The sequence below is a fragment of the Camelus dromedarius genome, chromosome 4 (assembly GCF_036321535.1).
Source record: "Camelus dromedarius isolate mCamDro1 chromosome 4, mCamDro1.pat, whole genome shotgun sequence".
Lineage (NCBI taxonomy): Eukaryota > Metazoa > Chordata > Mammalia > Artiodactyla > Camelidae > Camelus > Camelus dromedarius.
This window is the reverse complement of record NC_087439.1, coordinates 57,537,999-57,565,923: the sequence shown is the minus strand read 5'-3', so window position 1 is coordinate 57,565,923 and position 27,925 is coordinate 57,537,999. Positions and strand designations below refer to the sequence as shown.

General features: G+C 35.8%; 1 protein-coding gene and 1 long non-coding RNA gene across 2 annotated transcripts in view; one reads left to right on the top strand and one right to left on the bottom strand.

Moving 5' to 3' along the window:
- Nucleotides 1-1,366: 1,366 nt before the first annotated feature.
- ZC3H15 (zinc finger CCCH-type containing 15) lies at nucleotides 1,367-22,655 on the bottom strand. The gene is made up of 10 exons (XM_010991733.3): nucleotides 22,452-22,655; nucleotides 13,932-14,033; nucleotides 9,564-9,675; nucleotides 8,761-8,913; nucleotides 8,232-8,323; nucleotides 6,861-7,043; nucleotides 5,364-5,510; nucleotides 5,097-5,198; nucleotides 3,993-4,116; nucleotides 1,367-2,175 (listed from the first exon to the last, which is right to left on the bottom strand). The coding sequence occupies exons 1-10, from the start codon at nucleotides 22,524-22,526 to the stop codon at nucleotides 1,985-1,987; spliced, it is 1,281 nt and encodes a 426-aa protein (XP_010990035.1). The 5' UTR covers nucleotides 22,527-22,655; the 3' UTR covers nucleotides 1,367-1,984.
- An 83-nt stretch (nucleotides 22,656-22,738) lies between these two features.
- LOC135321148 (uncharacterized) overlaps nucleotides 22,739-27,925 on the top strand; it is a 660,820-nt gene continuing 655,633 nt past the window's right edge. Inside the window, exon 1 of the long non-coding RNA XR_010380643.1 lies at nucleotides 22,739-22,984. This is a non-coding gene — a long non-coding RNA (uncharacterized LOC135321148). The remainder of the gene's footprint in view (nucleotides 22,985-27,925) is intronic.

Here is a 27,925-nt window from a genome sequence, read left to right as displayed (position 1 = left end):
TTGTGTGACTCACTTTATTGTGATATTTCACTGTATTGCAGTGGTTTCAAACTGATCCCTCAACATCTCCAAGGTATGCCTGTATATGTTACTTTAGAAGCAAATTTAATCTTGCATTTTCTCAGATTAAAATGGGTTTTTTTTTGCATTCTCTGAAGACTCTCAAGGGCAAGATAGAGGAAGGCTGTTCTAGATTTAAAGGATTGTGGGTATCAAATATTATTTCCACAATGTTGCATTTTCCCTTTAACTCAACTAATTAAAGAAAACTTAATTTAAATTGAAAATGTTTCATTATTAAACACTGTAATAAGTAACATTTAAACATTTTTAATAAAAAGAACAGAACAAATCTTTCATAGAAAGTATACTTCCACCAGAGATGGGAAACTTGGCTCACGATATTCTACATTCTTAAAATGTCAATTACAGTACTACTACTGAACAGCCAGGAACTCAATTTCTTCTTCTTTTTCTTTTTTTTTAAGTGGAGGTACTGGGGATTGAATCCAGGACCTCACACATGCTAAGCACATGCTCTACCACTGAGCTGTATCTCCGCCCCTCCCAGGAACTCAACTTAACAACTCTGAGGTTATCATTTGACAAGATTTACAATCATGCTTTCCTAGGTTTTACAGTTCAGAAGCACTTTAACTTCTCTATGCAAAGAAATTAAGGTTCAAGTTCAGTAAATCATACAATTTATCTGAGGCAGAAATTAGATTAGGGCCCAGGTCACCAGACATTTTAATGCTATTTATCTTAGTTGCCTTAAAATCCATTTATATTTGCAGATAACAAAAACAGCACTATATTAATATTAATTAAATTAATATTTGAAAATATACATACATAAAAATGATAAAAAGGTATAACTAGTAATAAATATGCCACTGGCAAATTATGTCCGTTTAAAATGTATTACCCTAATTTTTCAGGGGATCTCAATGTCAAAGACCCCAGCCAAGTTTTCTGATAGATTTGTTTACACTCAAGCAGAATAATCGAACTTTAGCATGTACTATTATATAACACAATGGATCTCCACAACCAAATACTTCAGTATTTGGTTCAACTGTAGGTGATAACTTAATTAAGTTGATGATCTATCAATTTAAGAATTATCCTTTCACATAACATGACCTATGGTCTCTTTTTGATGCTAAGTGTTGGTGTCACTAAACTCACAGCAGCATCCTACATAGTCCTGTAATCAGTATTAAGAGACTCCTTTAAAAAAAATAAAAGAGAGACCCTTTAAGTCTCTGTGCCTTCTCTGATAGTTAAAAAAACTCTCAAGCCAGAAATGCTAAAAAAAACTTTCATAAAAAAACTTTAATTAAAAAAAAGGGCAGTACTTGGATTTTAATGTTATCACGGTCTTTATTTACAACTTTATTGGCAAAAAAGAAAAGGGAAAAGTTTAAAACAGTTTAACACAGGGCACTGCAGCTGATCTTGTCAGATAAATGAAGTTTCATTTTAAATGTTCACCTAATTGTCCAAAGATAAACAACACTGAATCTGCATATGCAGTTTCCTTTATGAAGCACAGGCTCATATCTTAGGCAGTCTTTTAAACATATAAATACAAAGGAAATAAAATCACTCATTAAAAACTGCATTAAATGAAGGGTAATTTAAATTTATGTTGTTCCTGTAATAACACATGCCCAATGAAAATCAAAAGCTGGAAAAGCAGTTACAATTCCTATTTGAGTGGACAGTTACAACAATCATTTTCTGCAATGACCATTATATTTTTAATTTATCATGAACTACTCTGAACTTACTATGAGATGTAGCCAAAGTCAGAAGACAAGATGGAAGGAGAATATTCCTTTTTTGGAGGAGAGTAAGTCCTCCAGAATCAGCATGGGAAACAAACATCCTGTTGAAGAATTCTAGGTGGAAAAAAATTAATGTAGTCAATTTCAACTCATGCTGAGCCAGCTTAATTTTTTCATTGACTTGTTTGGTGTCATTCTTCTAAATCAAGTGTGTTTAATTCTTCTTCTAGTTCATCCAAATCTTCCCCAGTAAAAAGATTTTCATCAACAGGAACAGCATCGATGGCTCCATTTTCCTGTCCCTCCCCTTCGTTGTCCTCTTCCAAATCACTTCTTTCACCATTTTCAGCCCTACCTCCGGAAGCTTCACTTAATTTGTTTTCTAAAAATAAAAATTGAAATCAATAAAGTCTAGAAAAAGAAAACACTAGTCCATTAGCAACTGACAGTCACATTCTGATTCTACATTTTTTCCCATGAAAGCCTTCCCTAAGATTACTCCAACAAGAACAGATTTTTCTTTTTTCTAAGTTTACATATTATAAAATATGGCTTTCACTGTAGACTTGTGACTGCTTCATGGTTCATACATTTGAGGGCAAGATTTTTTTTGAGGGCAAGATTTATCTTATACAACTTTATGTTCTCTACATGATCTAGCAATTCAATTTTTGAACAGTCAACATTCCACATAACATTTTGTTTGAATAAATGATTATGGAATCAAAAAATGTTGATGATATAAGCAGTTACTTAGCTTCTGGTTTTACAAATAATAGTTAAACCACACTATTTGTAATGCTGTTAATGAGTGTGAATGCAGAAGTATTTCATCTTGTCATCAAATTGTGGGAAAAAAAAAAAAAGAAAAAGAAAAAATCCCAGGGCTATGCAGCCACTTTTCCTTTCAGGTTATATGACTGAGAAAACAAGTATGTTGCCTTTCCTTGTTCAATGACACCAATATTGAACAAAGACAATTTTTAACAGCCTAATTTAAAGTTTAGTTATTTCAAACATCTCTGATGACAAATTCTTGGGGATTACAAGCTCTAAGATACTTGGGAGTTGTGCCTACTGTCACCAAAGCCCTACTTTCAAAAGAAGCAAACCAGCCTGCAGATTGGCATTAAGACAATAGTCTAACAACATTTTCAGATTTCAGGAGGGCAGGCCAGTTTTTCATGTTATAACATGGATTCCTTTATTGTAAAAATAAGGTTAAGCTTTTTTTCTCTCCACTTTTGTCTTGATTAGTATTCTACCTTTTCCTTTCATACCAACTGTACCAAACTTTTACTGTCCTCTTCAAACTCCTCACTCAAGGCACAATTAGATACAAACTGTATTAGCAAACCTTATTTCCAAATACACCTAGCCAGTCTCCCCTCCATTCTCATTCTTAACTGAGCTCACACTTCCAGGTCTTGCTTCTATACCTAATATGCTTTCATATTCAAATTTTCCTTCTATCCCAGATCCTTTTTCTCTGGCTAACAGATGTATTTAGGTTTCCCATATCCTAGGAAGTCCTTCTCATGATCATGGCTCCCTCTCAGTTCTTAACAGCGAGTAGTCTATACTCATTTTTTTTTCTCCTCATTCCTCATTATCACTGCAGTCCCGAGGAAAACTGTAGCCTAGTCCCACAACTCCTTCCATAATCACAATGAAAGAATTATTTCAATTCTCATCTTACTTGATTTTTCTGAATTTTTCTGTCCTTCTCAGTGTTTTTCCCATGCCTTTTTTCTTTTGACTATTCTAAAACACTGATTTTTGCAGTCTGTTCTAGAATGTTCTTATTCTATGTACGGTGCCTAGGTGAGTTCATTTACTCTCAGCTACCAAGGCAGATGACTTTCAAATCTTTTCCTGCTGGGAATGTCTACACAGTATCCTACACAATGCCACTTTTGACAACCAAAACATCTCATACTCATGAAATCCTTAACTGAACTCGTTAGCTACATCTGCAAACTTACTTTTGTCCCTTAAGTTTCAGTTAATGACTTAATTAATATCGAACCAGCCACCCATTTCCACAGCCTCCACTATTCACTACTTTTGTATATGGCCAAACCACACACTTACATTATCACTCTGGTATTTGCAGGGGTCTAAGTTTGCCAACCTAATCTAACCTCCCTTTAGACAGCTTCTTAGTTCTTAGAATTACACAAAAGTTAGCATACTTACCATCTTTCTCTGAAGTGTATGTGCTGAATCTTTCAAGACTGGCTACAGTAATACCTGTCTCATCTACATCTCTTGGGATATACAGGCTTAAATCTATGTCATTTACGCTCACTGAATCATCAACCTTTAAAAACACATAGAAAAGAAAGCTGTTACTAATAAGAATAGCTCTTATAAATTACCTGCTTTTTACCTCTGACATTTATCTTAATGAAATAAAATTATTACTAATGCCAAGTGAAAGCAATGACTATTGCCAAAATTCACTTCTTTTTCTAAACTTCTGAAAAAAGAACAGTAATGCCTATTTGAAGTTTCTTCCTCTGACATCACACTTACATACAGAGTATATTTTAATCTTTCAATTCAAAGACAGAAGTCAGAATTTTATGGTAACCATATAAGAAATGAAAAGCTATTTGCTAATACTAACGCTGTCTACAACCAAATAATTGTTGTCTCTTGCTCTGTACTTTTTAGTGTCTCTGTCTCATGATTTTTTCAGTATAAAATATTAAACAAAAAACTTTCCTTTTAGAGGGAGAATATAACATACTATACAGCTAATATACATAAGCTTAACTATATATTAGGCACTGCCCTAAGTTCTATAAAGAACTATAAATAAATATAAACTTTTTTTTTAATATCCATGTGTTTTCTTTATTTTGTGTCTTATTTTTCCCATATAAAACAAAGGGTTTTAGAAGTGATTGCTGAAGTACACTAAAAGCCATTTATACACACATATATAGCATCTAAGGAAATGATAATTATAAAAGTTTGGTACAAAAATATAGAAAAACATCTTTTCAACTCTTATTTTTTGTTGTTTAAATAGATTTTTTGAAAAGCACTAGGGAATGATTGTTTTTGTTTAATATAAACTTATTAACTCATTTAATTCTCACAAATGTCCTGCGACGTAGGGATTATCGGGATTATCTTTACGTCCCTATCACGAGTGACAGGTGGAGGCCTAGAGTTTAGGTAATTTCCAGGTTAGAGTCAGGATCTGAACCAAGGCCCCCAAAGCTGGGACTCTTAATTATGTTGCTCTATTGTCACTCTCAATCAACATGAGGAAATGAGGTTTCCTCTTACCTCATCACCACCTGTCCCCTGGGTGTAACGGGTATCATCTGCTTCTTCATCATCATCATCAACCAGTTCAGGACGAAATTCAAACACCTCACGACCACTGATCTATTCAGATACACACATATATCAACTCAGGACAAAACTCAAACATTTCTTGGTCATTGATATACACATGATTAAATAAGGATAAAACTTTGCATGATATAGAAACTACAAGATGAAAGAAAGAACAGAGAATCTTATTTTCTGTTGGGTGAGTATGGAACATACCACTAATGCTTTCCCTGCTTTGAAGTCTGCTTTCCTTCTTTCTATATCTTGTTCAAGTTTATCAATCTTTTCTTGTCTTTTTCTTTTCTTCCATGCGAGAAAAGATTCTAGAGTGATTTTGGTAACATTTGGACCTAGGGCAGAACGCTGCAAAGATAAAAAAGTTAATTTTTTTGCTCCAAAGTCATCGATGATAATATCTAATAGTTTTCTTTTAGTTCAATTAAGTCCTCCCCTATGACTGTTATGAAGACATTAAATTTAGAATAAACTGATTTATTTTCATTTTACATGGCAAGGAGCAAAATAAGTGTCCAGAGATACAAACATTTCTAAATATTGTAAAATATATTATTCTCAGCTAGATTTCTTTTCAAAATTGAAGGTAAGACTTGTCATGAGAAATAGTTTTAACATAAGTCAATTGCTGAAAATAATGAATACAAAAAGCACCATGACAATAGCCAAGTTTCATTTGTGTTTCTCAAGAAGATGAGAAAAAAACTAGACAAAAATCACCACCTGCTTCTGACGGCCAATAATCAAGTAATACATATATAGAAAAATAGTATTTGCTGAACATCATATGCAAACACACCCATCTCCACAAATAACCAAACAGAGGGCGATGGAAAATTTACCAAAGAGTATTAGCTAGTATGTGGCAGAACTAGTATAAAAAATCAGTAATCCCAAATATATAAATCTATATTTTTCTATTACAGTATATTGCCTTCTATGTGAGACACCAAACATGTCTTCTTAAGACCAAAGATACATAATCTCAACATTAGACATTTATACAATGTATTTAGATTACCCAAGACAAGGCAAAATGGATATAGTTTGAAGTATACAACCCCGAATCTAGTTATTTCCAATAATCACAACATTTTTCATGTCACTGCCAGGAGCTATATCTGCTAACTTAGTAACTATAACTGCTAGTTCAAGAACAAAACTCTTGCTGAGTCAGAGATGAGCAGCTGAAGATTTTCTTCAATGCAACTCATTACCTTCTGTCAGCAGAGTCAGTGTTTTAAGTCCAGGAATGATGACAAAACATACTGAAAAAATGTGGAGTTGTCTCCTTCCATACATGTTAATAACTAGTAAATAATTAGTAATTTGGTGGAAAAACAAAGACATCAAGGAAAACATCTAAAACTTCAAGTTCCACCACTCTGAATACTGACCAATGAATTGACATACCAGTTTATCAATCTTCTGGAAACAATTTATTTGATAAGCCACTGGCTAGTACTTAAAGAATTATTTCATAATCCTAAAATTAATATCATGATTGGCTAATGATTATTACTAGGTTTACATTTTAGACATATAAGAATCAAATAAAAAGTAAGGCAATTTTGAGAAAAGATCGTATTATTTTTTCCCTGTCATAACAACATGTTATTGCCCCCAAGTGGTAAATATTAGAATTTCACAATATACTGTTTAATAAGTGTTTTATTGTAGGAAAAAGATACTAGTTACCTCTCGTTCAATTAGATCTTCTAATGAAATTTCATCTTCTTTCTCTTCTTTCTTTTTATCTTTTTTCAATACAAATCCAGGAGGAAGCGCATGACGATACATGCAAATATCACCCCCTCCAGGGCACACCCAAAACCAGCCGTATTTGTTGTTCTCAATAGCTTCAAGGAAATGCTTGCACACCTACAGAGACAGTATCATTCACAAGCAGTGGCTCAGTGTGGTCTATTTCCAAGGTAAATGCTTAGGTATTTGGAACACATATATTCTTAGTCACTTCTTTAGGCTAACCACTTACACACAGAGCACCTTTTGTGCAGTAATGTACACAAAATCTTAAAATACTTAACACAATGGTAAATTCCCTTCAGAGTGGATCTGTATAAAATGTCTATATTCGACATTGTTCTAAACTAAATTCTACAAAAAGGATTTGCTGCCATTTAGCCTTTGTAAATGTACTCTGAAAGTCTGGTATTTAAATATGAAAAAATATAAATGGTTACAAAAAATAAAACCAGTAACTTTGTTTTGTTTGATCTTTCCTAAAAACGAATCATATGCAGTAAAGATTCAAACAGTATTTGAATTGCATGAAATTTAGGCAAAATCTAAGAAGGGAGTAAGGTACAAAAGAAACACAAAGGATAATGAACCTCCAAAATATGAATGGGTGCAAGATGCAACTGTACTGAATGAAGCCTTAAGTAATACACTTTACAAATAAGAAGGAAAAATTAACTAATAAGCAATATTCTTTCCCTGAAAAAATACAACAGAGGTGTACGTAAAACTAGTGTTTAGAATTTTTTTAATACAGCAAGGTTTTTCACTGTAACTGTACTAGAGATAAGTATGTGGACATGAATGCAGGATCTGAGAAATAATAAGGCACCAATTTTTAAAAGTTCATTTCCTGGAACACCAGAACTATTATCTACCAAATGTTCATTTTGCAATTCATATGTAACAATATTTTCACCTTTGTGATTGAATGTATCCCTATCATTAAAACAGAGTAAGTTATGAATTAAGCAGGTTAAACAGTTCTCTCCATCCAGTTTGCACAAAAAAATTAAGAATTCTTATCTGAAAATGTGATTATGTTCATCCATTTTTAAGAAAGTAAAACCACCTCAGAAAATGGCATTTGAAGGACTTCAGTCACATGGTTTTCAAGAGACTTTTGAACAAGAATTTTGTATAACTTTCACTTGTAAAATCCAAAAACAAAGCTTGATGCACCTTATCTTCATGAAAAGACCCAATAACTTAAAGAATAACCCAGTAGACAATAGCAGCAAATACCTTGCCACATAATTCTCCCTATTGATAAATACCACAGCTACTCAATTCAAGAAAAGGACATACTATTTGAGTTTTTGGTTTTTTCTTTTCCGCCTCACCGTGCTTCTTGTTCACTACTTCTTCCAGTTTTTTCTCATCCCAATTATCCATTGTATCTAAATAAAAAGAAATATAAAGACTAAATACTGTAATTTTATCTACTGTTCCCAAAACACACTGCATATGTCCTTACACAGGAGAGCAGTATTAAAAGACTCATAACCTAACACATTTCTTTTAAAACACCAAAGTTAGGCATCAACAGTGTTGTGAGATTATTCACCAAAATCTAAGTAGATTAGGCAAATAAGAAGGTAGTACTGGAAGACAGGGTAAGAGACAAATTCAAAATAAGCCACTGTTTTTTTAACATCGTCATTTACTTAGTTCAAGGGCATAATATGGTTAATTCAGATTTTATGAAAAGCAACAATTATTCTTTAGGACAAACACATTCCTACTAATACTATAAGTCTTCAAGCTACTAAATTTCTTAGTAACAACAAAAAGTAATATACATTTACTTTTAAGAAAATGTCTTATTTAAAAATACCTTTTTCAAGTTCTTCATCTCTTGCATCAATGTAAACACTTCGCTTTTCACACTTTCTCTCCAGAGTCAAGTCATGAGAGAACTTACACTTATCTCCTTTAGTACACTGTCCTTGCTTGAAGAATGCACATACAACAGATTTGGGATCTGCACCTATGTCAAATGGCATATGGTATTTGCATTATAATCTGCCAGATCATCGATACGGATTCTATCTGAGATACAATTACTTTCAGTTAACTAGTTATTTTTTACTCACTGCTGTGAGAGGAAAATACCACATACAGGTGAATAATAAGACATTTCTTTAAAGTTCTTTCTATAGCATTTTATATCTATTTTTGTTTCTTTCATTCTTACCAAAAAAGAGAGCAGGAGGTGGGAAACAAAGCAAGCACATAGGTTATTCTATAATCACTTATCTAGTTGGAGTCAATAAGGCAGGAGGCTAGAGAAATATAAATGGAGGTATACTGCTAAGAGTTTGGGATTTACAGTTTTTTACAACCATAGGTTTGCTTTGGCTACTACCAAAGACTGGATACTATAAATCAACTAGTAGACTGCCTAAATCCTTAATCTTGCCTTAAGTGTAAGGTTAATGGCTGGAATTACAGTTGTACAATGACACAGCTGTGCACGTATATAAAGGAACCATAAGAATGTCAATGATACAGATAATTTTGACAAAGGGAGCATCATTTTCAGAGCAGACACAATCAGCTTATAATCTGAAGAAACTAAGAGTTTTAAAACATGAGTTACATTTGATATAAATAACACTTCTGAAATTCAAAGTTTACCTTTACTTATTTTTTGAGCAGCAACTACAGGTTTGAACAGCTCATTTAGCTCTTGCAATTCTTTCTTCTTGTCATCTTTCTTCAATTTCTTTTCAGCTTCACTTTGTGCTACCTATAATATTCCCAGGTATAATATGTAAGTTTGATTTCATATAATAAAATTGTTTTCATTACACAGTAATATATATATATAATATCACTGACATAACAAAGACAATTGCATATTTTATGTATGCAGTTCTTACTTCTTAATATCAGTGTTAAAACGGCCTTCAGTATATATTAAATGGTGTGGTTAAACTATTAAATGAAATTGCTAAATCTTATAGCAATTGACTTTTATAAAAAAAATTTATAACTTGTACCATGCCAAGTTAAAAGCATATTCAAAAGCTTACAGCAATAAGCATTAAGCATATGCTACATGCCCAGCATTTTTAGCAAACAGTTCTCACCTGGGATTTTCTTCTTGTGACAACAACCCACTCCCCAGAAACAAGTAGGTGCATTATGAAGATCAGAGATACAAACATCCTGAAATGCACAGTCCCACACAATAAAGAATTGTACCAACCCAAATACCTATAAGTAATCTTGTGGAAAAATACTGGACTAGGTCAATGTGGGAGATTAAACAAAACAAACATGACATATGACATTGCTCCAGGCATACAATTTACATACCTAATATGATTAGAGGATTCATCCAAACATTTATATGTCAGGTCCTATGTTAGATGACAGGGAATACAAAGATGAAAAGACAAAGATGCTTATTTAAAGAAGCTCAGAATGTAGAGGGAAGACAGACATGTCAACAACTATAATACAATACATGGTGTCTGGGAACAAAGAATGCCTATATGCTTAAGAAAATTAGACAGATCTAATACTTTATGGATGAATTATTTTGATGGGCAAGAAATACAGAGAGCCAACCAATGCAAAGATAGGGACCAGAAAGTACAAAGTATGAAAAACATCGATGAGAAATTTGGACTGTATCAGTAGGTGACAGGGTAAGACTCAAGAGTTTAAAATAAGCTAGTGACACAATCAGATTATATTTTATAAAGATCACAATGGCAACTTTGTGAAAGGTGGACTAGAAGGAGCCCAAGAATGAAGGTAAGGAAAATTATGAGGCTAATGCAATTGCTGTAAGCAAGAAAGCACAAGAGCTTCAAACAGGCATTAGTAGCAGGGATGGAGAAAGGGGGAAAGAGAGCTCTTAAGGAGGTAGAAATGTTAGGACTAAATGACTGACCGGACATGAAGTTTAAGGGAGAGGGAGGAGTCTAGGATTATCATATATATCGTTAGTGCTGTTAAGTGAGACAGGGAATACAGGAGAAACAGGTTTCAGAGCAGGATATGGAGATGAGCTCAGTTTTAGACATACCGGATATGAGATGCTTTACAGGGCATCTAGGTGGAGCTACGTAGAAGGCAGCTGAACATAGATCTAGATTCCTGGAGAGAGGGTCTAACTCTGCGATAAAGATCTGAGAAATAGCTGCCTACAGATAACTAAACTTTAGGTGTGTGTGAGATTACACAAGGACAGCATAAAAAAGTATTAAGAGCAGAGGACAGTTCCCTGAAGAATACCAATATTAAGCCAACAGAACCCAAAAAGCCCATTAAAGGGACAAAGAAACATCAAAGAAACAGGTACAAGTCCAAGTCAAAAAAGTATTAAAGGAAGAAGAAATTTTAGGAAGGGAAGGGCCAAACACAACAGGGTTAAAGACATTCTAAATCCTGATTTTGACCATGTGAATGGAGGTATTTAAATAGAAAAATGGGAAAAAAAATTTTTAAAAGAAAAAATTATGTCATTTTATTTTAAAAATAAAGTACTCTTTGCTCATTAGCCACATTTCACACATTTGCGGGGCTCAAACCAAGAGTTCAATGGATGCTTGCAAACCATTTTTTAAAATACTGTAAGTTAGAAATCAAACTAATGTGAAATAAAATATGGTTTGTACTCCTACTTGACAAACATATCTTGTGACCTAGAAGGAAAAGTTCAAATTTAAAACGCTCAGGTTTCATGGAGTTCCACTCAAGCACGACAGTAAAGCAAGAATCAACCCCTGGCTCCTCCTCTTGCCATCTTGAGTTTCATCCCACCATGTGTGTGCAGGGAAGTGGAAGGTGTAGAAGAGGACATGGTGTGGATCCAGGCTCTGTCCACAATCCTAGCACAAATCCTTCCTTTGACTACTTCAGGCATACTGGCAGTACAGTATACCCTAAGACGGACCTAGAGTAACTGACCTTTGTAGGCCCTGAGCTGTTGTGGGGAGAGCTATACCTGGAGGAGATGTAAAGTACAGTCATCTTCTGCTGCATGGGGCCTAGGGTGGGGCATCTCTTGCCCAGCTCTAATAGCAAGACTGTTGCTCATTTCCAGTGTTAAGTATGGTGGTTAGGTACCTCATGTTCACAGATAAAGGGCCTAGTACTCAAGAAATACCAAAAATATGTTACTGAATGTACACTCAAGCCTAACAACCACAACAAATTTTATGGCTCTCTCAGGTCTATGAAATCTGAAATTACCAGTCAATATACTTTCCACTGGAAGAAAAAGGAGGGGAATCAGGTTTGAAATGAATGCTTATATTATGCCAGAAGATTTACATTATCTTCTCATTTAACCATTATATGAACCTAGAAAGGTAACTGCTATTTCACTATACTACAGATTAAAGACCAGTGTCATTAAATAATTTAAGATCATGTAACAAGTAATAGGGGGATGCATAACCAAGTTGATTTGATTCCAAGGCTTCAGCATACATTTTTACTAGACCAGGCTACTAAGTCAGCAATGTGGAAGATCAGGTTTTTGGCTCTAGAGTCAAATTGTGTGTAAAAGAAAGAAAAGTGCTGGAGGAACCCAATTTGTAGACAGCATCAGCGACAAAGGTTAACCACCTCACAAATGTATATTCTGATATTCCCAGATGAAAAAAAAAGGTGCCCCTAAAAGTTAAGGAAAAAGAGATAGAGTGGTGAAAAAACTACTTTTTAAAATAAAGGTCCATGGCTATAAAATCTTAAACTCAAGAATGTGAAAGAGATAAAGAAAATTAAGAAACAAGAATAGAGATTTGAAGAAAATGGAGCGAAAATTTTTTGAATGAGTTGCCAATTGATAAATAATTTCAAAATTTACATGAAAAAAGAAATGCCTAAGAAAATTAAAAAAAAAAGAAAGAACGAAAGAAAAGGAGTAATACTGGGCAGTGGAGGGGAAGGACTTGCCTTAATAGCTAATATTACTATGCCACTGTTAATAAAAAATCAGTGTGATACTGGTTTAGGGAAAGATACAGAATATCTTTCTATATAAATAGAATAGAGAATCCATAATAGATCCTAACATATATGAGACTTATTAATATATGTAATAAGGGTATTTCAATTGAATGGGATAAACGATGCTGGTATAAGTGGCTATTCATCTGAGTATCATATAAAATAAATTTATATGATAAATTATAGACTGCAAATAAAATAATTAGGAAAAAAATCTAGGAAAAGCACACATAATCTAGCAGCAGAAGAGACGTTTTAACCATATAAAACAAATGCTAAACATATCTGACAATACAAAAACTAAAAACTGTTGTACATCAAAATGTAACAGAAACATCACAAATTACCTACAAGTAAACAAAAGGTGTCTCTCATAAACTGATAAGAAAAAGACAAATAACTAAAAAAGCAAAAGATCTGAATAGGCAAGTCAGAGAAATTCAAACCCAAATAGCCAACAAGCATATGAAAAGATATTCAAACTCACTTCCCAGTAAGGGAAACAAAGTAAAAATGAGGTATCACTTTATACTTAATCAGACTGGGAAACATTAAAGAACTGTAGTACCTATAATTCATGCACTGCAAATGAAAATGTGAAGCATTACAATCTCTACGGAAAGTGATCAGGCAAATTTATTAAAATTAGAAATCCATTTCCCTTTATTTAGAAATGTGTCACAGGTACTTTATGCTACAGAAATAAAAGCACAATTGCATGTTAAAGTACATGTAAAAGGATATTTCTTGTAGAATTGTCCTAATGTCAGAGAACAAAGTGATCACTTGTAAACAGTGAAATGGATGTAATACATCCACATCCTAGAATAGTATGCAGCCATTAGAATAAATTAGAGCTATATGAAAATGGTTTGGAGGAATATCTAGGAGATATTGCTGAGTAACAAAGGCAAAATGCAGGAAAGTTTATAGTGGATTCCATTTTGAAATTCAATTACAATGTCAAACATTTTTATCTGCAACAATGCTGTATTACATCCATATGCAGAAAATGCAGACATTTAAGTTATTTACCTGACGTGGATTTTGTTGACCAAATTTAACTTGATGAGTGACAGCCTTGATAAACTTCTGTTGCTTTGCTCCTTTTTTATTCTTTAGACCGAAAGTTTTGTCCTACATGAGGAAAAGTATTGAAATATCTTAGCAATTTACATTAGTTTCTTGTCTGCTTTCAGTCATATCTAAAAATCATTCTTTCATTTACCTATTGGTAAGAAAATTATTCTTTCCTTTATGCTATACACAGACATGTAAAAAGCTAGAACATCAAGGCAAGGCAACATATGACCTCAAAACACCACCCAGATTCAATACATACTTAAAACTACTATCATCAAACTTGTTACTGTGTGATGCATTTTCTGAATTGTGCTTTAGTGTATCAGTACAACAGGATGTGCAAAGTTGTTTCACCAGGATAGTAAGTCCAGCAGTCAAGTGAATTTAGGAAAATACTTGCTTAACAGGGTTTTAAATTCTTAAACACAAGATATCTGAGAACCTTTACCAGAGAGATACAGTAGACAGCAATCCCAAATCTTATTTTACCTCAGAAAGCATTATTCTCAGAATATCCTGAGGGATTATTCTGTGTACTACGGAACACATTTGGGGGAATACTAAAGAAGATACATTAAGCTCTGGATTGATTTTTTTGGGTAATAGGGTTATCCTCTCAAAACAATTAAATTTAAAGAACTCAAACTACTAAAATGTATACATTATTAGCTGTTGCTAAAATGAAAATATTAAAATTGAAATACACCCAACTAAAAAGCAATTTTATTTAAATTTGAAATATTACTAAATTATAATCTGGGAAAGCTATTAATACAAGAGCAGCTTTCACTTATGTGCAAGGCACTAATGGTGGTCTCTTACTAAGTCCGCAGTACAAAAACATTTAGAAACCACTGAACTAGTGTGCGTTTGAGGGCAGCAGTGGGTTGAATAGTGTCCTCCCAAAATCCCCGTCTACCCAGACCTCAGAATGTGACTTTATTTGGAAAGAGGTCTTTGTAGCTGTAATAAATTAAGATGAAGTCACGCTGGATTACAGCGGGCCCTAAATCCAATGATTGGTATCATTGTAAGATGAAAGGACACACAGACATAGAGAGAAGGCAATGCGAAAAAAGCAGCAGAGATAGGACTGACACAGGTACCAGGCAAGGACTGCCAGAAGCCACCGGAAACCAGGAAGAGGCAAAGAAGGATTCTTCCCTAAAGCCTTGCGAGGGAACATGGTCCTGTCTGCATCTGATTTCAGATTTCTAGCCTCCAATCTGTGAGAGAATAAATTTCTGTTGTTTCAAGTCACCCGGTTTATGGTAATTTGTTATGGCAGTCACAGGAGACATAAGAGGCCTGACTGAGCGGGCTACACTCTGTGGTGAATGGGTGGCAAGGCTGTCAGGAAACCACCAAATACTGGAATCTGAAGTCCCTTTTTCCTGTCTTTCCTCTCTGGAGAAGGATCCTCTAGCTAGAAGAGCAATAAGCCCGGCTAAAGGACTGGAGAAGACAGCAGGTGGGAAAAGGTGTCTCTTAGTTTGCTGCACAGACCCTTTAGTGGCCATTTTCAGGCTCACATTTTAACCACTCCTCTCACATCCTTTGTGCCTAGAGTTCCAGAAGCAGAAAAGCCTCTAGATTTATCCCCCACCCTGCCCCGTTTCTTGCAGGAGTAATCATCTGGCTGAATGGTGGTAGATATGAACTATCAGCTACTTCTACACTTTAACCCTCATTTCTTGCCTTCTGCATTACCTAGTATCTCCCATTGTTGACCTTTTCCAGAATTTTGCAGAGCAAATCCACTTGCTTCTCAATGGCACATTCCTAGGTGGGCACTCAGGCCTGACTGCTCTTCTCTACTAAGTCAGTTAACCAACTAATCAATCTACTATCAATCTTCCTATGTTGAGGTTCAAAATTATAGATGTCTCCTAATTTCAAGATGGGGTTTCTTTTTCTCATTCTCTTGTTTATAAGTGAATTTCAAAAAGGAAGAGGCAAAAAGGTCTTAGCTTTTGAAAGTTACCTGAGATTCTCTAAGAGGTATGGAGTCTGAAATAAAGTGGCTATTTAAATCCTTTATTTTGGTATTATTTCTAAGGGAAAAGATAGGGTAATGGGAAGAAAGTATTACAGATAGAGAATACTTACTTATGTGGACAAGCTGGAGATGGAAAAGACTAATAAAACATATCTTTCAATGTTCTTAAGATTGCAAAATTCAAGATGTTTTAGTTCTAAAAGGTTATTTCTCATTGGGAAATATCTCTTTATTCATCACATCTATATCCATCTATACCCCAAAACTTCAGTTTCCCCTACTTAAATGCCTATGTTTTAATACTACCTCATATTAAAAAATCCTACATGAATTTTCTATAGCCTATGCATATAAAAAAAGGTACTAGAGGTAAACAGAAGTTGAAATTTTCTGCAGAGTTTTTTTTGTTTTTGTTTTTTAAATGAATAGCTTCCCTTGTTTTTACAGAGAAGAGTGTTTAACACTCAATCCAATTAGAAGAGAAGATGTCAAGGGTAAAGTGACAATATGGAAAGATGATCACATACAGCAACAAGGTGAGAAATGCCATCCTTTCCTTTTACCAAAAGTAAGCTCTTAATGGGGGGATGGAAAAGTCTAGATAAAAATATTATCAGGATCAAAGTGCAACACCATCCACATATGCCTCAAAAGAGCGTATCTGGGGTTCAACTCATGCCTTTTAAGTAACTACAGAGAGGAAGACAATCTATGAATAAACAAGGCCAAATAGCAAGGTAGATTCTAGACATATGAAGACTTAGGAAAGAAAAAAGTCCTCTAAGGAGACCTGGCCAGCTAGAAAAGAAAGTACTTGTACCAACAGCCTGTGGTAGGGGGGTATGAGCTCCAGATCCCAGAAGAAAAACAGTTTTTCAGGTTTAATTACACTGCTTTAGCACATAATTAACCAGTCTAAAGAGATAATGAATGAGTTGTGTTTTGAAAGTCTCTAATTAGGTTAGAACTTGGAAATCATCATTCTTTCCAGAGATAAGGGATACTTATTTATCTAGCACTCACAAAACATAAACTCCTGAATATATACTTTACTGAATCCTCTTAACAATCCTATGATATTCTATTACCTCATTCTGTAAATGTGGATATTGAAACTTAAAACTGCTGAACAATTATTCTGAAGTAACGTTGCTCGTAAGGGACAGGCTGTAGAGTGTAATGATTTAAGAGTATAGAATAAGCTCTAGAGTCAGACTACCCAAGTTCTAATCCTAAATAGAACTGGATAAATTAGCTTTTTTGCCAGTATTATTTGCAAAGTGGGTCTCACTCTAACCTCTTAGGATTGTCATGAACGTTAAAAGATTCACTATAGGGGTGGAGCACAGTGGTTAACTGCAAGGACTCTGGAGCCAGGCTTCCTGGATTTGAATCCTGACTCTGCCACCTGTCAGCTTAGTAACCTTGGGCAAGTTATTTAACCTGTTTCTCTTTCCTCAATTGCAAAAAGGGCAATAACACTTAACTCAGAGACATAAATTTATCACTAGTAGTAGATGGCTTGTTTCTCTTCTTTCCTTGCCCCAAAACACTGAGAATTGTGTCTGGCCCAGTGATATTTGAACCAAGGAATATTTAACTGCAAGGAAAGTTGTTGTTCTTTCCACCATGAAAAATTACTTACCAGAGAAGCCTAATTAGGTTATAGAGTTGGTTGGTACAGAGAAAGTTTTTGAAATACTACACTGTGGACCTGGGATACACATAGTATCTCTTGAAAATAGGATAGTTTGCAATTCAGAATTCTTCTGAAAGGCTTCATCCCTTTTTCTTGAGTTTAGCACAGATTCGTACCTAAAGATTAACCTGGATGGATTTAAGGGTCAGGTGACATGAGACAGGAAAAATGGAGGCTACACTCAACCTCACAGTACCTAAAGATTAACCTGGATGGATTTAAGGGTCAGGTGACATGAGACAGGAAAAATGGAGGCTACACTCAACCTCACATGATGGTTAAAATAAAACTAGGGAAATAGTGGTCCTCATTAGATTAATAAGGTCCCAAAAGTTACGTGATACAGAAGGAACAGTGTATAAACTGTTTCAGACTTGGGAAATTAAATACAAAGGAGTTTAGAAAACAGGCAGTATTTCTAAGAAAAGGATGGCTCCCTGAGGCTCCAAAAGCTTAACACTCAGTGAACTCTACAGACTTTACTTGAAACAGACATGTTCTCCCCCTTCCCACCCTTAAGTAATCCTGTTTCTTTTACAGATCAGCCTCCATTCCTTAAATAAGACATCTGAAAAAAGGAAGGCAGTGGGAGGGCAGGTCAGTACTAAATACTGCTCCAAGATAACTGGAGTCTTCCTTATTGGAAACTAGGGGTAAGCAAAGGCCAGCACTGTTTTACCTCTTTAGTTTCCCCCTCAGATGTACTCTAATGTATTTTTGTTGTCCATCCATGCAATGGATATTCTGCAACTGGTTAATTCAGCTTCAAGAAATCAGCAGTTGACCTTGGCTGAAGTTTTTCACTGGCAACAAGAATCATTTCTCTTTCTGTACCCTGTATACACCTGGATCCTATCCCTATAGGTCTCGATTACTATTTCCTTGCTGCTACACGTCCTTAGTTCGACATCCTTTATTTGCTTACCCTAAACCCAGATTATTTCTCCCTTTCAACTACCAAACCTTCCATTTTCCAAAGCTGATTTCAGTTTATTAAATTTTAGCCAAAAGAAAGCAAATGGTATATGCCATCTGAGACAACTGTATAAATGTTTAACTGAATTATAATCTTTTTTGATATACTTATTTCAGAAAATACTTATAAATACAAATGAATTCATTCAATTTTGGAGAGTTTAAACAGGGAAGAAAAAAATGCAGGCACTACAGGGAAATAATTTCAAGTGATAGGAAGCACTGTATAAATAGTGCAGGTTAGTCTGATTACTTCTCCTAACTAGTTCTCATTTATAACATTAATAAATTAACAACAGCTACCAGTTACTGAACAAAAACCATGTGTCAGATACATTACATATGTCGTCTTATTTAACCCACAGCTCTGTGACATAGGGATCAGCTCCATTTTGCTGGTGAGAAACTGTGGTCAGATAAGTCATGTAACTTGCCTAAAACAATAGTGTTTGAAATTTTAATGTGAAATACGGGTCAAATGCAGGTCTATCTGGCCCCAAGCTGGTGTTTCTTTCATTAAATTATTCTGTCTCTCATGCCTCTTTTTACTTTCTTTACTTAAGAGTTCTCAAATGTTATATGTTGCTGTTTTTCTACAGATAAGTGCCTATGATGGTGGCAGTGGAAGCAACAGAAATACGGAAGTGAGGATAGGCAGGTAGGGCAACAACTTATTTTAAAGTCTCTTCAAAAGTGCTGCTTAAAAGCTTTTGTTCTACTTAACTAACAATTTTTGATGAACTTAGAATTTCAGGTCATATTCCTATAAAACCTTCCAAAATTAACCAAACTCTGAAATAAGTATTAGCTTTTTACATGTCAAAATATAGATTACAAAAAACATTTTTTTCACAAAACTTACGGTTATAGAAATCAATAACTAGTATGAACATCCATTTAAGTATGTCACAAGATATTTTTTACTTCACTAAAAAGAGAACTACCATATGACCCAGCAATTCCACTCCTGGATACATATCTGAAAAAAAAAACCCCACTAATTCAAAAAGATAACACACACCCCAATGTTCATATTTACAGTTGCCAAGATATAGAAACAACCTAAGGGTCTATCAACAGATGAATGGATAAAGAAGATATGGTGTATTATATAATGGAATACTTATCAGCCATAAAAGAGAATGAAATTCTGGCATTTGCAGCAACATGGATGGACTTGGAGGGCATTATACTAAGTGAAATAAATCAGACAGAGAAAAACACACTGTATATCACTTATATGTGGAATCCAAAAAATACAAAAACCTAGTGAATATAACCAAAAAGAGGCAGACTCACAGATAATAGAGAACAAACTAGTGGTTACTAGTGGTGGGGCAGAGAGAGAACACAATATATGGTTGGGGGGGAGAGAGAAATACAAACTATTGGGTGTAAGACAGGCTCAAGGATGAACACAGAGAATACAGCCAATATTTTGAAATAACTGTAAGTAGAAGGTAACCTTTAAAAACTGTACTAAAAATTAAAAAGCATGCAGAATTTTAAAAATACATATTCTACTTCATTTTAACTGTTAAAGGCTTTGGTAATAAGAACCCTTTCTAGTATTCAGAATTGTACAAATCTATACAAAAATTGATAAAGTGCGGTTCTGGATGAAATCTGATTGAGGAGCTGGGAGCTAAGCCTGCTGTAACTCTCCTCAACCCCTTATAATAGTCATTGAGATATGCTAGGGCTTTAGGAAAGTTAAAAAAAAAAAAGTCACCTATAGTATTCAATAAAATGGAATATACTGCTTCCTAACCAGCTTAGATAACACAGTATTCTCTATAAATCTGGTTTCACAAAAAATGATATAACTTAACCTACAACTTACAATATTGTCATACCTCTCAGGTGGTAGCAAACATTCACGCAGCACACTACCATTAAAAAAAAAATTTACTACCTTTAAAAAAAATCGCTCAGATGTTAAATGTGGGGAAAGAAAGGCTTATTTTCACTGTTCTCTTAGAATATTTTTGGTCAGTTAGAGAATATAGTTGTCTATTCTGCTTTCTTTTTTTTTTTTTTTTGGCGAAGTCTTCATTAATGAAATTAAAGTCTCGATCTCTTCACCTTAAAAATAACCTTGTTACAAGATGAGTGGAGCCATAATATACCTATCATTTTTACTTGATGGGATACAATAAATAACGTTTATGTACAGTTCCTTAAAATAAAAATAAACATTTATTTAAAAATAAAAACTGTATACAGTTAAAACTCGGTAATGCAAAAATATACTTTAAATTGCCACATAACATTTAATTTCACGTCTATATAGAAGTTTTACTTTGTCTCATGGTCTAACATGTTAACTCAACCTTAGTAAAAGAAGCTGACAAGTAAAATGTCATCCTTAAAATACACTTGGTTTACACAGCACTTAATGCCATTAGATCACCATAGCCAGAGATCTACTTAAGTGCCAAGAGTCCAGATTGTTCAAAAAGGTGATAGCAGACACAGGTGTGAAGGTGACAATCATTCTGTTTTCAAATCTCTAGTTATGTCACTTCAAGATAGCTCTGAATCGCAAATTGGCAATAAGAATACAGGTTCTGCTTCAGAGCTGGAACTTGACCAAAGCTACTAGAATTATAAATAAGCATGTGAGTTAAATCCCATCAGCAAACTTTAAAAATTTTGTGAAATCTGACAAATGTAAGTTCTGATCAGGTTTATACAATGAAACCCTGAGGGCTTTCAATGATATTTTCCAAGACTGTAGATACTGAATATTAAAGACAATAATCATTTATAAATCAACATCTCATTTCGAAACACCAGCATGCATTTTGGTGGTGTTCTAATAAAAAGTTAACTATTCCACAAAAGACTGTCCATTAATTATTCAGATATTACCTTATGCAGGAAAATGGTCATGGCTTTCCCAATCTAAAGCACACGAGGACCTATTTAATCATGAGAAGGATTAATAGCAGGAATCGAGGGAAGAAATATCTTATTGGGGGATGTATGATACGTTTATGGAATCGCAAATACAGTTCACGTGGAAACTCATACAGTCGTCGGAGAACAAACATAAAACATTTGAGAATGTCAATAGCGTTCCCCTGCTTTTATTAAAGGGCTATAGCCTCAATGTACTAAATGAACACACACACACACACACACAATCAAACAAATCCAGGCACGGTACTCAACACAGCTAGTGACATGAAACCTTAATCTCTTAAAACGTCATTCAATTTAATTCAGAATCTATGTGACATGTACAGGACGGGAGGCTGCGACATGAGAAAAACCTCCTCTTTTTATGTAACTTCAAACAGTTTAGAGATTGATCGAAAAAGCCACGAAAAAGAAGTAATTTGTTGGCTTGAAAGAACTACTACTCCTAGATGATGGGGAAAGAAAAAAGAAACACATAGGCTCGTAATGAATCGGCCTTCCAGAAAGAGTCTGGTCCGAGCCAGTTCAGCGTATTTTTTAAAACACAAGCGTAGAACGGTCTTCAGTTCTGACTAGCCAAGAACACAACCCCGTGGTGGGCACTGGGTGGGGGGTCGTTTCGCACTGGAGTCGGGGAAGGCGGCCGTGTGGGCGGAGAAGCAAGGGCTGGGTGCGGGGGCACCAGCAGCGTCACTAAAGCGGGGAGGGATAGCAAGCGTCATCGGGGGCTGGAGAAGGGGCAGTGGGGCACACAGAGCCAAAGGGAGGGGCACGTGGCCCGGGAAGCCGCGGAAAGGAGCCGGAGAGTTGAGGAACTGGGAGGCTGGTTTCCTGAGGGCTTGCGGCGTGAGTGGGGGAGGGGGTGGGTACTCACTTCGATAATCTTCTCCTTCTTTTTCTGCTCCGCCTTTTTGCTGCCCCCGGCCTGAGCCTGTTTCTTGGGGGGCATTGCGGAGATAGGTGGCACCGGCCGGACTTAAGCGCAGCTGGACACCGTCAGGGACTCTAGCCCCGCGGTAGGAGGAGGAGGAAGACGCGCGCCGCCGTCGCCGCCGCACCGCACGGAAAGCTAGTCGCTTACTCGCCGCCTAAACGCGGCCTTTGCGACAGGTCGCTGCTGCAGTGCATTGTGGGTAGCGAGGACTGGCGCCCGGAAGCCGAGCTGCGCGTGCGCTCCTACCGCGGCCGGCCAGGAGCGGGCAGGGACGGGACGTGGGAAAATGACTACGCGTCACACGTGATGTCGCTCACTCACCTGGCGTTTTCTTGGTTGCGGCAGGCCTGGTATGGTGGGGGCAAGTGGGTTGGAGCCCACTGCGCTTGTGTTCTCTCTACGCATTCTGTTTGGCCGAGGATGGGCAGCTCTTGTCCACCTTGGCCTCGGGCGGAAGCTTCTCCTGTCATCTGGTTAGTGTCCGCCTGTACCATAGTGGGTGCCCACCGAGCAGCCACCCCAACTCAGGGCTGTTTGGAAGGCCAGCGTACCCATTCCCTTCTTCTCATGTCCAGGTCGGGCAAGGCCTCCTGGCCAGCTAGTGGGACGTGCTTCAGGTTACTGGGAAAGTTTATGAAGAAATGGACAACGTTTTGTTTTATTTGAAGAGTGTCTGGAGTGGCCGCCCAGAGAAGGGGGCACTTGAACTCCCTTGGCGTATTATGTTTATCAAGTTAATATCAGATTTAGGAACGTGTCTAGATGATTCCTAAAAACCCCTTTATAATGTGAAGTTTACCAAACCTCGTTTGAGGGTGGAGAGTGCATCGCTCAACCATTTTCATTAAGCTCTTGATAATCCAGGAACGACTTGGCACATTAGACACATTATTTTATTTGGTTACAACAGCATTGAGGAAGGAGCTGTTACTGTTTTCATTTTAAGGTGAAGCACAAGAAAAGAAAAATCATGTTCAAGGTTATGTTAAAGGTCGAGCCAGGGATTCCTGTGACTGATAATACAAAAGTAGGTCTTGTTTGAAAAAACACTTGATAAATGAAGGGGACCCATTAATATTTGTACAAATCAAAAATACTATCTTTTAATAACATACAATGCTTGGATGTTACTTTTGTTCCATGATTACTGTTTAAATTGTTTCTGTTAGGAAGCTTTGTGGCGCCAAGGATCATTTTTCTACAGAAGAGTTTTAAATTTTTCATTAACTTGCGTAAGTAGAAAACTGCAAGTCCCTTAAATTAGTGCGATTGATTATTTGATTAGTAGTTGTCCACATAAGATAGTGTCAAAGAATCCTAGGGGGGGGTGAGTGTGTGAGAGTGTGTATACACAGACATGAACTTCACCTGGGATTCTGTCCCAGGTTGATGGACTCCCCTGTCTTTCCTTCTTTATTTACTTACTTGTTTATCTTTTGTTATTTCTATAGTTGTTCTTGTCAGACGATAAGAGGGGCCCTGCCTGATTCTCTATTCAGTATGATAATCTTTTTGATTCATTGGGGATCTTCTTTAAGACTTCCTGTAGGAGTGGACAGATTTGCCCTAAGTTTCTCTTTTTAGTGCTCCCAAGGATACACTTTGGGTCCTTTTTTCCTTTCCTTTTTTTTTTTTTTTTTAAGAATTTTATTGGTAGTCATTCTTATGAAACTGAAGAAATACGGGAATATTACAAAGAATCTAGAAATTCATAAAATAGGAGTGGCCCCAGGTTCATAGTTCTTAATTCCTTCTACTTCTGACCTGTGCTTTTGTTTCTGCCCTGAAGTTGTGATCTAGGTAGAGGAAAAAGATCCTGCCCTGCCTTAAGAGGAAAATACACATTTCTAAATATAGTACCTGCTCTGATGGCCCTCCTTCCTCATAGTCCTTTTTAATTCATTTCATAGGTAAGAAAAAAATTAACTCATGGGATTCAGTTTTCTGAAATAAGGTAGTTGCTTGTTCCAGTAGCAAATGAAAGTAGGATTAAGAATTCAATACCTTCTACTCTACTTCTTTATAATTCAAGCTAAACTTCCATAAAACAAAGTTGAACGTGCAGTCCAGGAGTTACAAATTCAAATTCCCCAGAAAGCAGGGGTATAAACATGGGTATTGGGATGAATGAAATACATTAGGGAATAGTCAACCAGGGTTAAACCTGAGGTAAATGCCCACCATAAAAGAGCTCAAAAAAAGTGTCAATCCTGGCTGGTTGATTTGGTAGATAGGCTGTGGATTTACTGCCTTGAATGTGGTCCATTCCCATAACTTTAATCTTTAGAAGACATCAGAGTATATTTCTTGGACCTGGGTCTCTAGGCAGTAGGATGTTTGGTACTGAAGTAAAAATTATTCTTTTGCTACCCAGTGTCCAAAGGTGCTTCCTTAGTAGAGTTAACAATATTGTAATACAACATTATAAATTGACTATACTTCAATTAAATTAATTTATGCAGAATATTAGAATGAATAATAAAAAAGCTCAATACTGTATTGTATACTTGAAAATTGCTAAGAGTAGATTTTAAAAGTCTTCTCTCTTTCACACACACACAGAATAACTATGTGAAGTGATGGATGTGTTAACTAACTTACTGTGGTAACCATTTTGTAATATGTATGTATGTCAGGTAACCACATTGTATACCTTTAAGCTTACACAATGTTATCTGTTAATTATACCTCAGTAAAGCTGGAGGGAAAGTAGAGAAAAGGGTAGAGATCCAAGATCCAAAACGAACAAAACCAAAGTTCCTTCTTCTGTGAGAGAGAGAGAGAGAGAGAGATTACTGGTTATGTTAAAATTTTACCACTTTTGAAGCTAAAGGGGTAAGTTTCTCCCTTTCCCTCATCCCACAGAGCCAGATTCTAGTTACATATTTTAGGTTGGGCAAGCAGATTCTTTCCACCATCTCCCCCTTAGGCCTAAGATTTCAATCTAAAAGGAATGAGACAAGACTCGGGAATAGTTCAGGAGTTCTTCACAGCATTGGATGAATACATTTTATTACAAATCCAGTGGTGGTAGGTAGGCCAGTGGCAGTATCTGCTCTAGACTTTAATTCTATTCTTTGCTGTTATCTTGTTTTTTTTTTTTGTTTTGTTTTGTTTTCCTAACCTAATTCTCCAGGCTTCCCAAGATTCTGGATTTCCTAAGGTTTCCAAGATTCTTTAGATTCTGTGAGCAATATTTCCAATAAATTTCTTTTTACTTAAATTTGGGTTGATTTTAATTGCTTGCAATGAAGGACTCTGTTAAGGGATTAATTGTGCCTGCTGCCTCCATCTAAATTCATATGTTGAAGCACTAATCTCTAGTACCTCAGAATATGGCTATATTTGCAGATTAAGCCTTTAAAGAGGTAATTAAGTTGAAATGAGACTCTTAGAGTAGACTCTAATATTATCTAACTGGTGTCCTTGTAAGAAGAGGAAATTTGGATACACAAAGAGACTTGCGTATGTGCACAGAGAAAATACCACATGAAGACACTGCAAGAGAGTAGCTATCTGCAAGCCACGGTGAGAGGCCTCAGAAGACCCTAAACCTGCTGACACCTTGATCTTGGACTTCTAGCCTCCAGAACTATAAGAATATAAATTTAGTTGCTTAAGCCAGCAAGTTTGTGATATTTTGTTATCACAGAAAACGAATACACATCCTAACTGATAAAAGGACCAAACTAGGCTGTGGGTGTTGCTATTATAGTGAGCAGAGGCAAGATTACTGGTTTATCTAAATAAATTCTTGTTATTAAGACAAGAGTAATTTGGCCATGTAAGTTGCTGATCTATTTTGTGGGCTGAGGCAGTACATATTAGGAAGTATTTTCACTTAAATATTGAATGCGTCAAAATACTTCTGACATGTAGGCACCTTCCTTTAAGAGATTTTTTTTTTTCTCTCCAAAAATAATAAACTATTACAAAAGATTTGCCAATGTTTCAGTAGAGCATGTAAAATCTCTTTTAACTTGTCAGTTTGACTTTCAATTCTATAAACCTTCACTTCAGCCTACACTGACATAAAATTTTCTTAAATAGGTGACTTATATGGGTGACTTGCCTGTTTCTATTTGAACTATTTCTTGGTGCCATTATGATAATAGTTATTATGGCATTTGTCAAGAAATCAAGATGTACCATTTCCAAATATTGTTTGCTTCATTGATGCTAAAACCATTTCCCATGATTCCCATCAGTCATGTCATTTCCCAAGAAATAGCTTTCTGATGGTTTCCCATGTCCCTTTGAATTTAATACAAGGGATTCCACAGTGTCCTCAGCTCAATGTCTGCTCTTTATCTTCTGTTATTTCAGTTTATACTCCCCATTTTAGGCCAAATCTTCCTATCCCTCACCTGCACACCTCACCTAATACTTTCTGCTGCCCTAGAGCTTTTCATAAATACCGTGGTCCTCCCTTATCCATGGGGTAGGTAGATGTGCATTCCAAGACCCCCAGTGGATGCCTGAATATACACTATGTTTGTGTATACACGATGTTTTTTCTATGCAATACTAATGGATGGGCAGCTCATATAGTACGGGCATGCTGGACCAAGGGATGATTCACGTTCTGAGCGGGATGGCACAAGATTTCATCATGCTACTCAGAACAGCTACTCAGAATGGTGTGAAATTTAAAACTTAAAAATTGTTTATTTGTGGAATTTTCCCATTTAATATTTTGAGACCAAAGTTGACCATAGGTAACTGCAACCACAGAAAGCAAAAAGCCCTGGATGGGAGGAGGGGCACTGTAGTAATATGTATCTAACCCAAAACAAAAACTACCATCTGCCTTCCATTGGATAGGAACCATAAATAGAAACTTTGGTGAGTCATTTTTGATCCCTTCTTCAACCTCTAAATCCAGTCAAGTCCAATTGACTCTACCTCTTATATGTCTTTCAAATTATGCCTCACTACTTTATTTCAGGGTCACATCTCTTGCTTGGCCAATTGTGAGAACCTCTTATTCTCAATTTCAAAATTTCTGCTTCATATTTATTCTTAAGAAATTAGTAGGCTGCTAGCTATTTTTAGTTAGCTGATCGTAAAACAAATGAACAAAGAAGAAACAAGCCATAATGGATGGATAAGACATGTCATGTGACAGTGTTTTATAGACATTCCAAATAATGTTGGGCTATTACGTAAAATATAATCTTATTTTCTGTTAGAAGCATTACATTTAGGTTTTTGGTGAATTAAATGAATTTTTTTTTTTTTGGTTATTACCCAGATAACACCACAACTCCAGATGTCTGCTTCCTGAACATATTTCAGAATAACTGATGTAATTAATCAAACACCATGTCACCTTTGTAGTTTGATTTAGTGCCAGTTATCTCAGAATCTTAAAATCTTTGAAGTAGTTTTTTCCTAGAAAGAGCTGTCAAGTT

Excerpts from the sequence above, each read along its gene's own strand:
- ZC3H15 (XM_010991733.3), bottom strand. The coding sequence starts at position 22,526 with ATGCCCCCCAAGAAACAGGCTCAGGCCGGGGGCAGCAAAAAGGCGGAG. Across the intron at positions 8,324-8,760 it reads AGATGAAGAACTTGAAAAAG|ATACAATGGATAATTGGGAT; the intron begins GTATTTTTAAAT and ends CTTTTTATTTAG. Across the intron at positions 5,199-5,363 it reads AAGCAGGGAAAGCATTAGTG|ATCAGTGGTCGTGAGGTGTT; the intron begins GTATGTTCCATA and ends GTATCTGAATAG.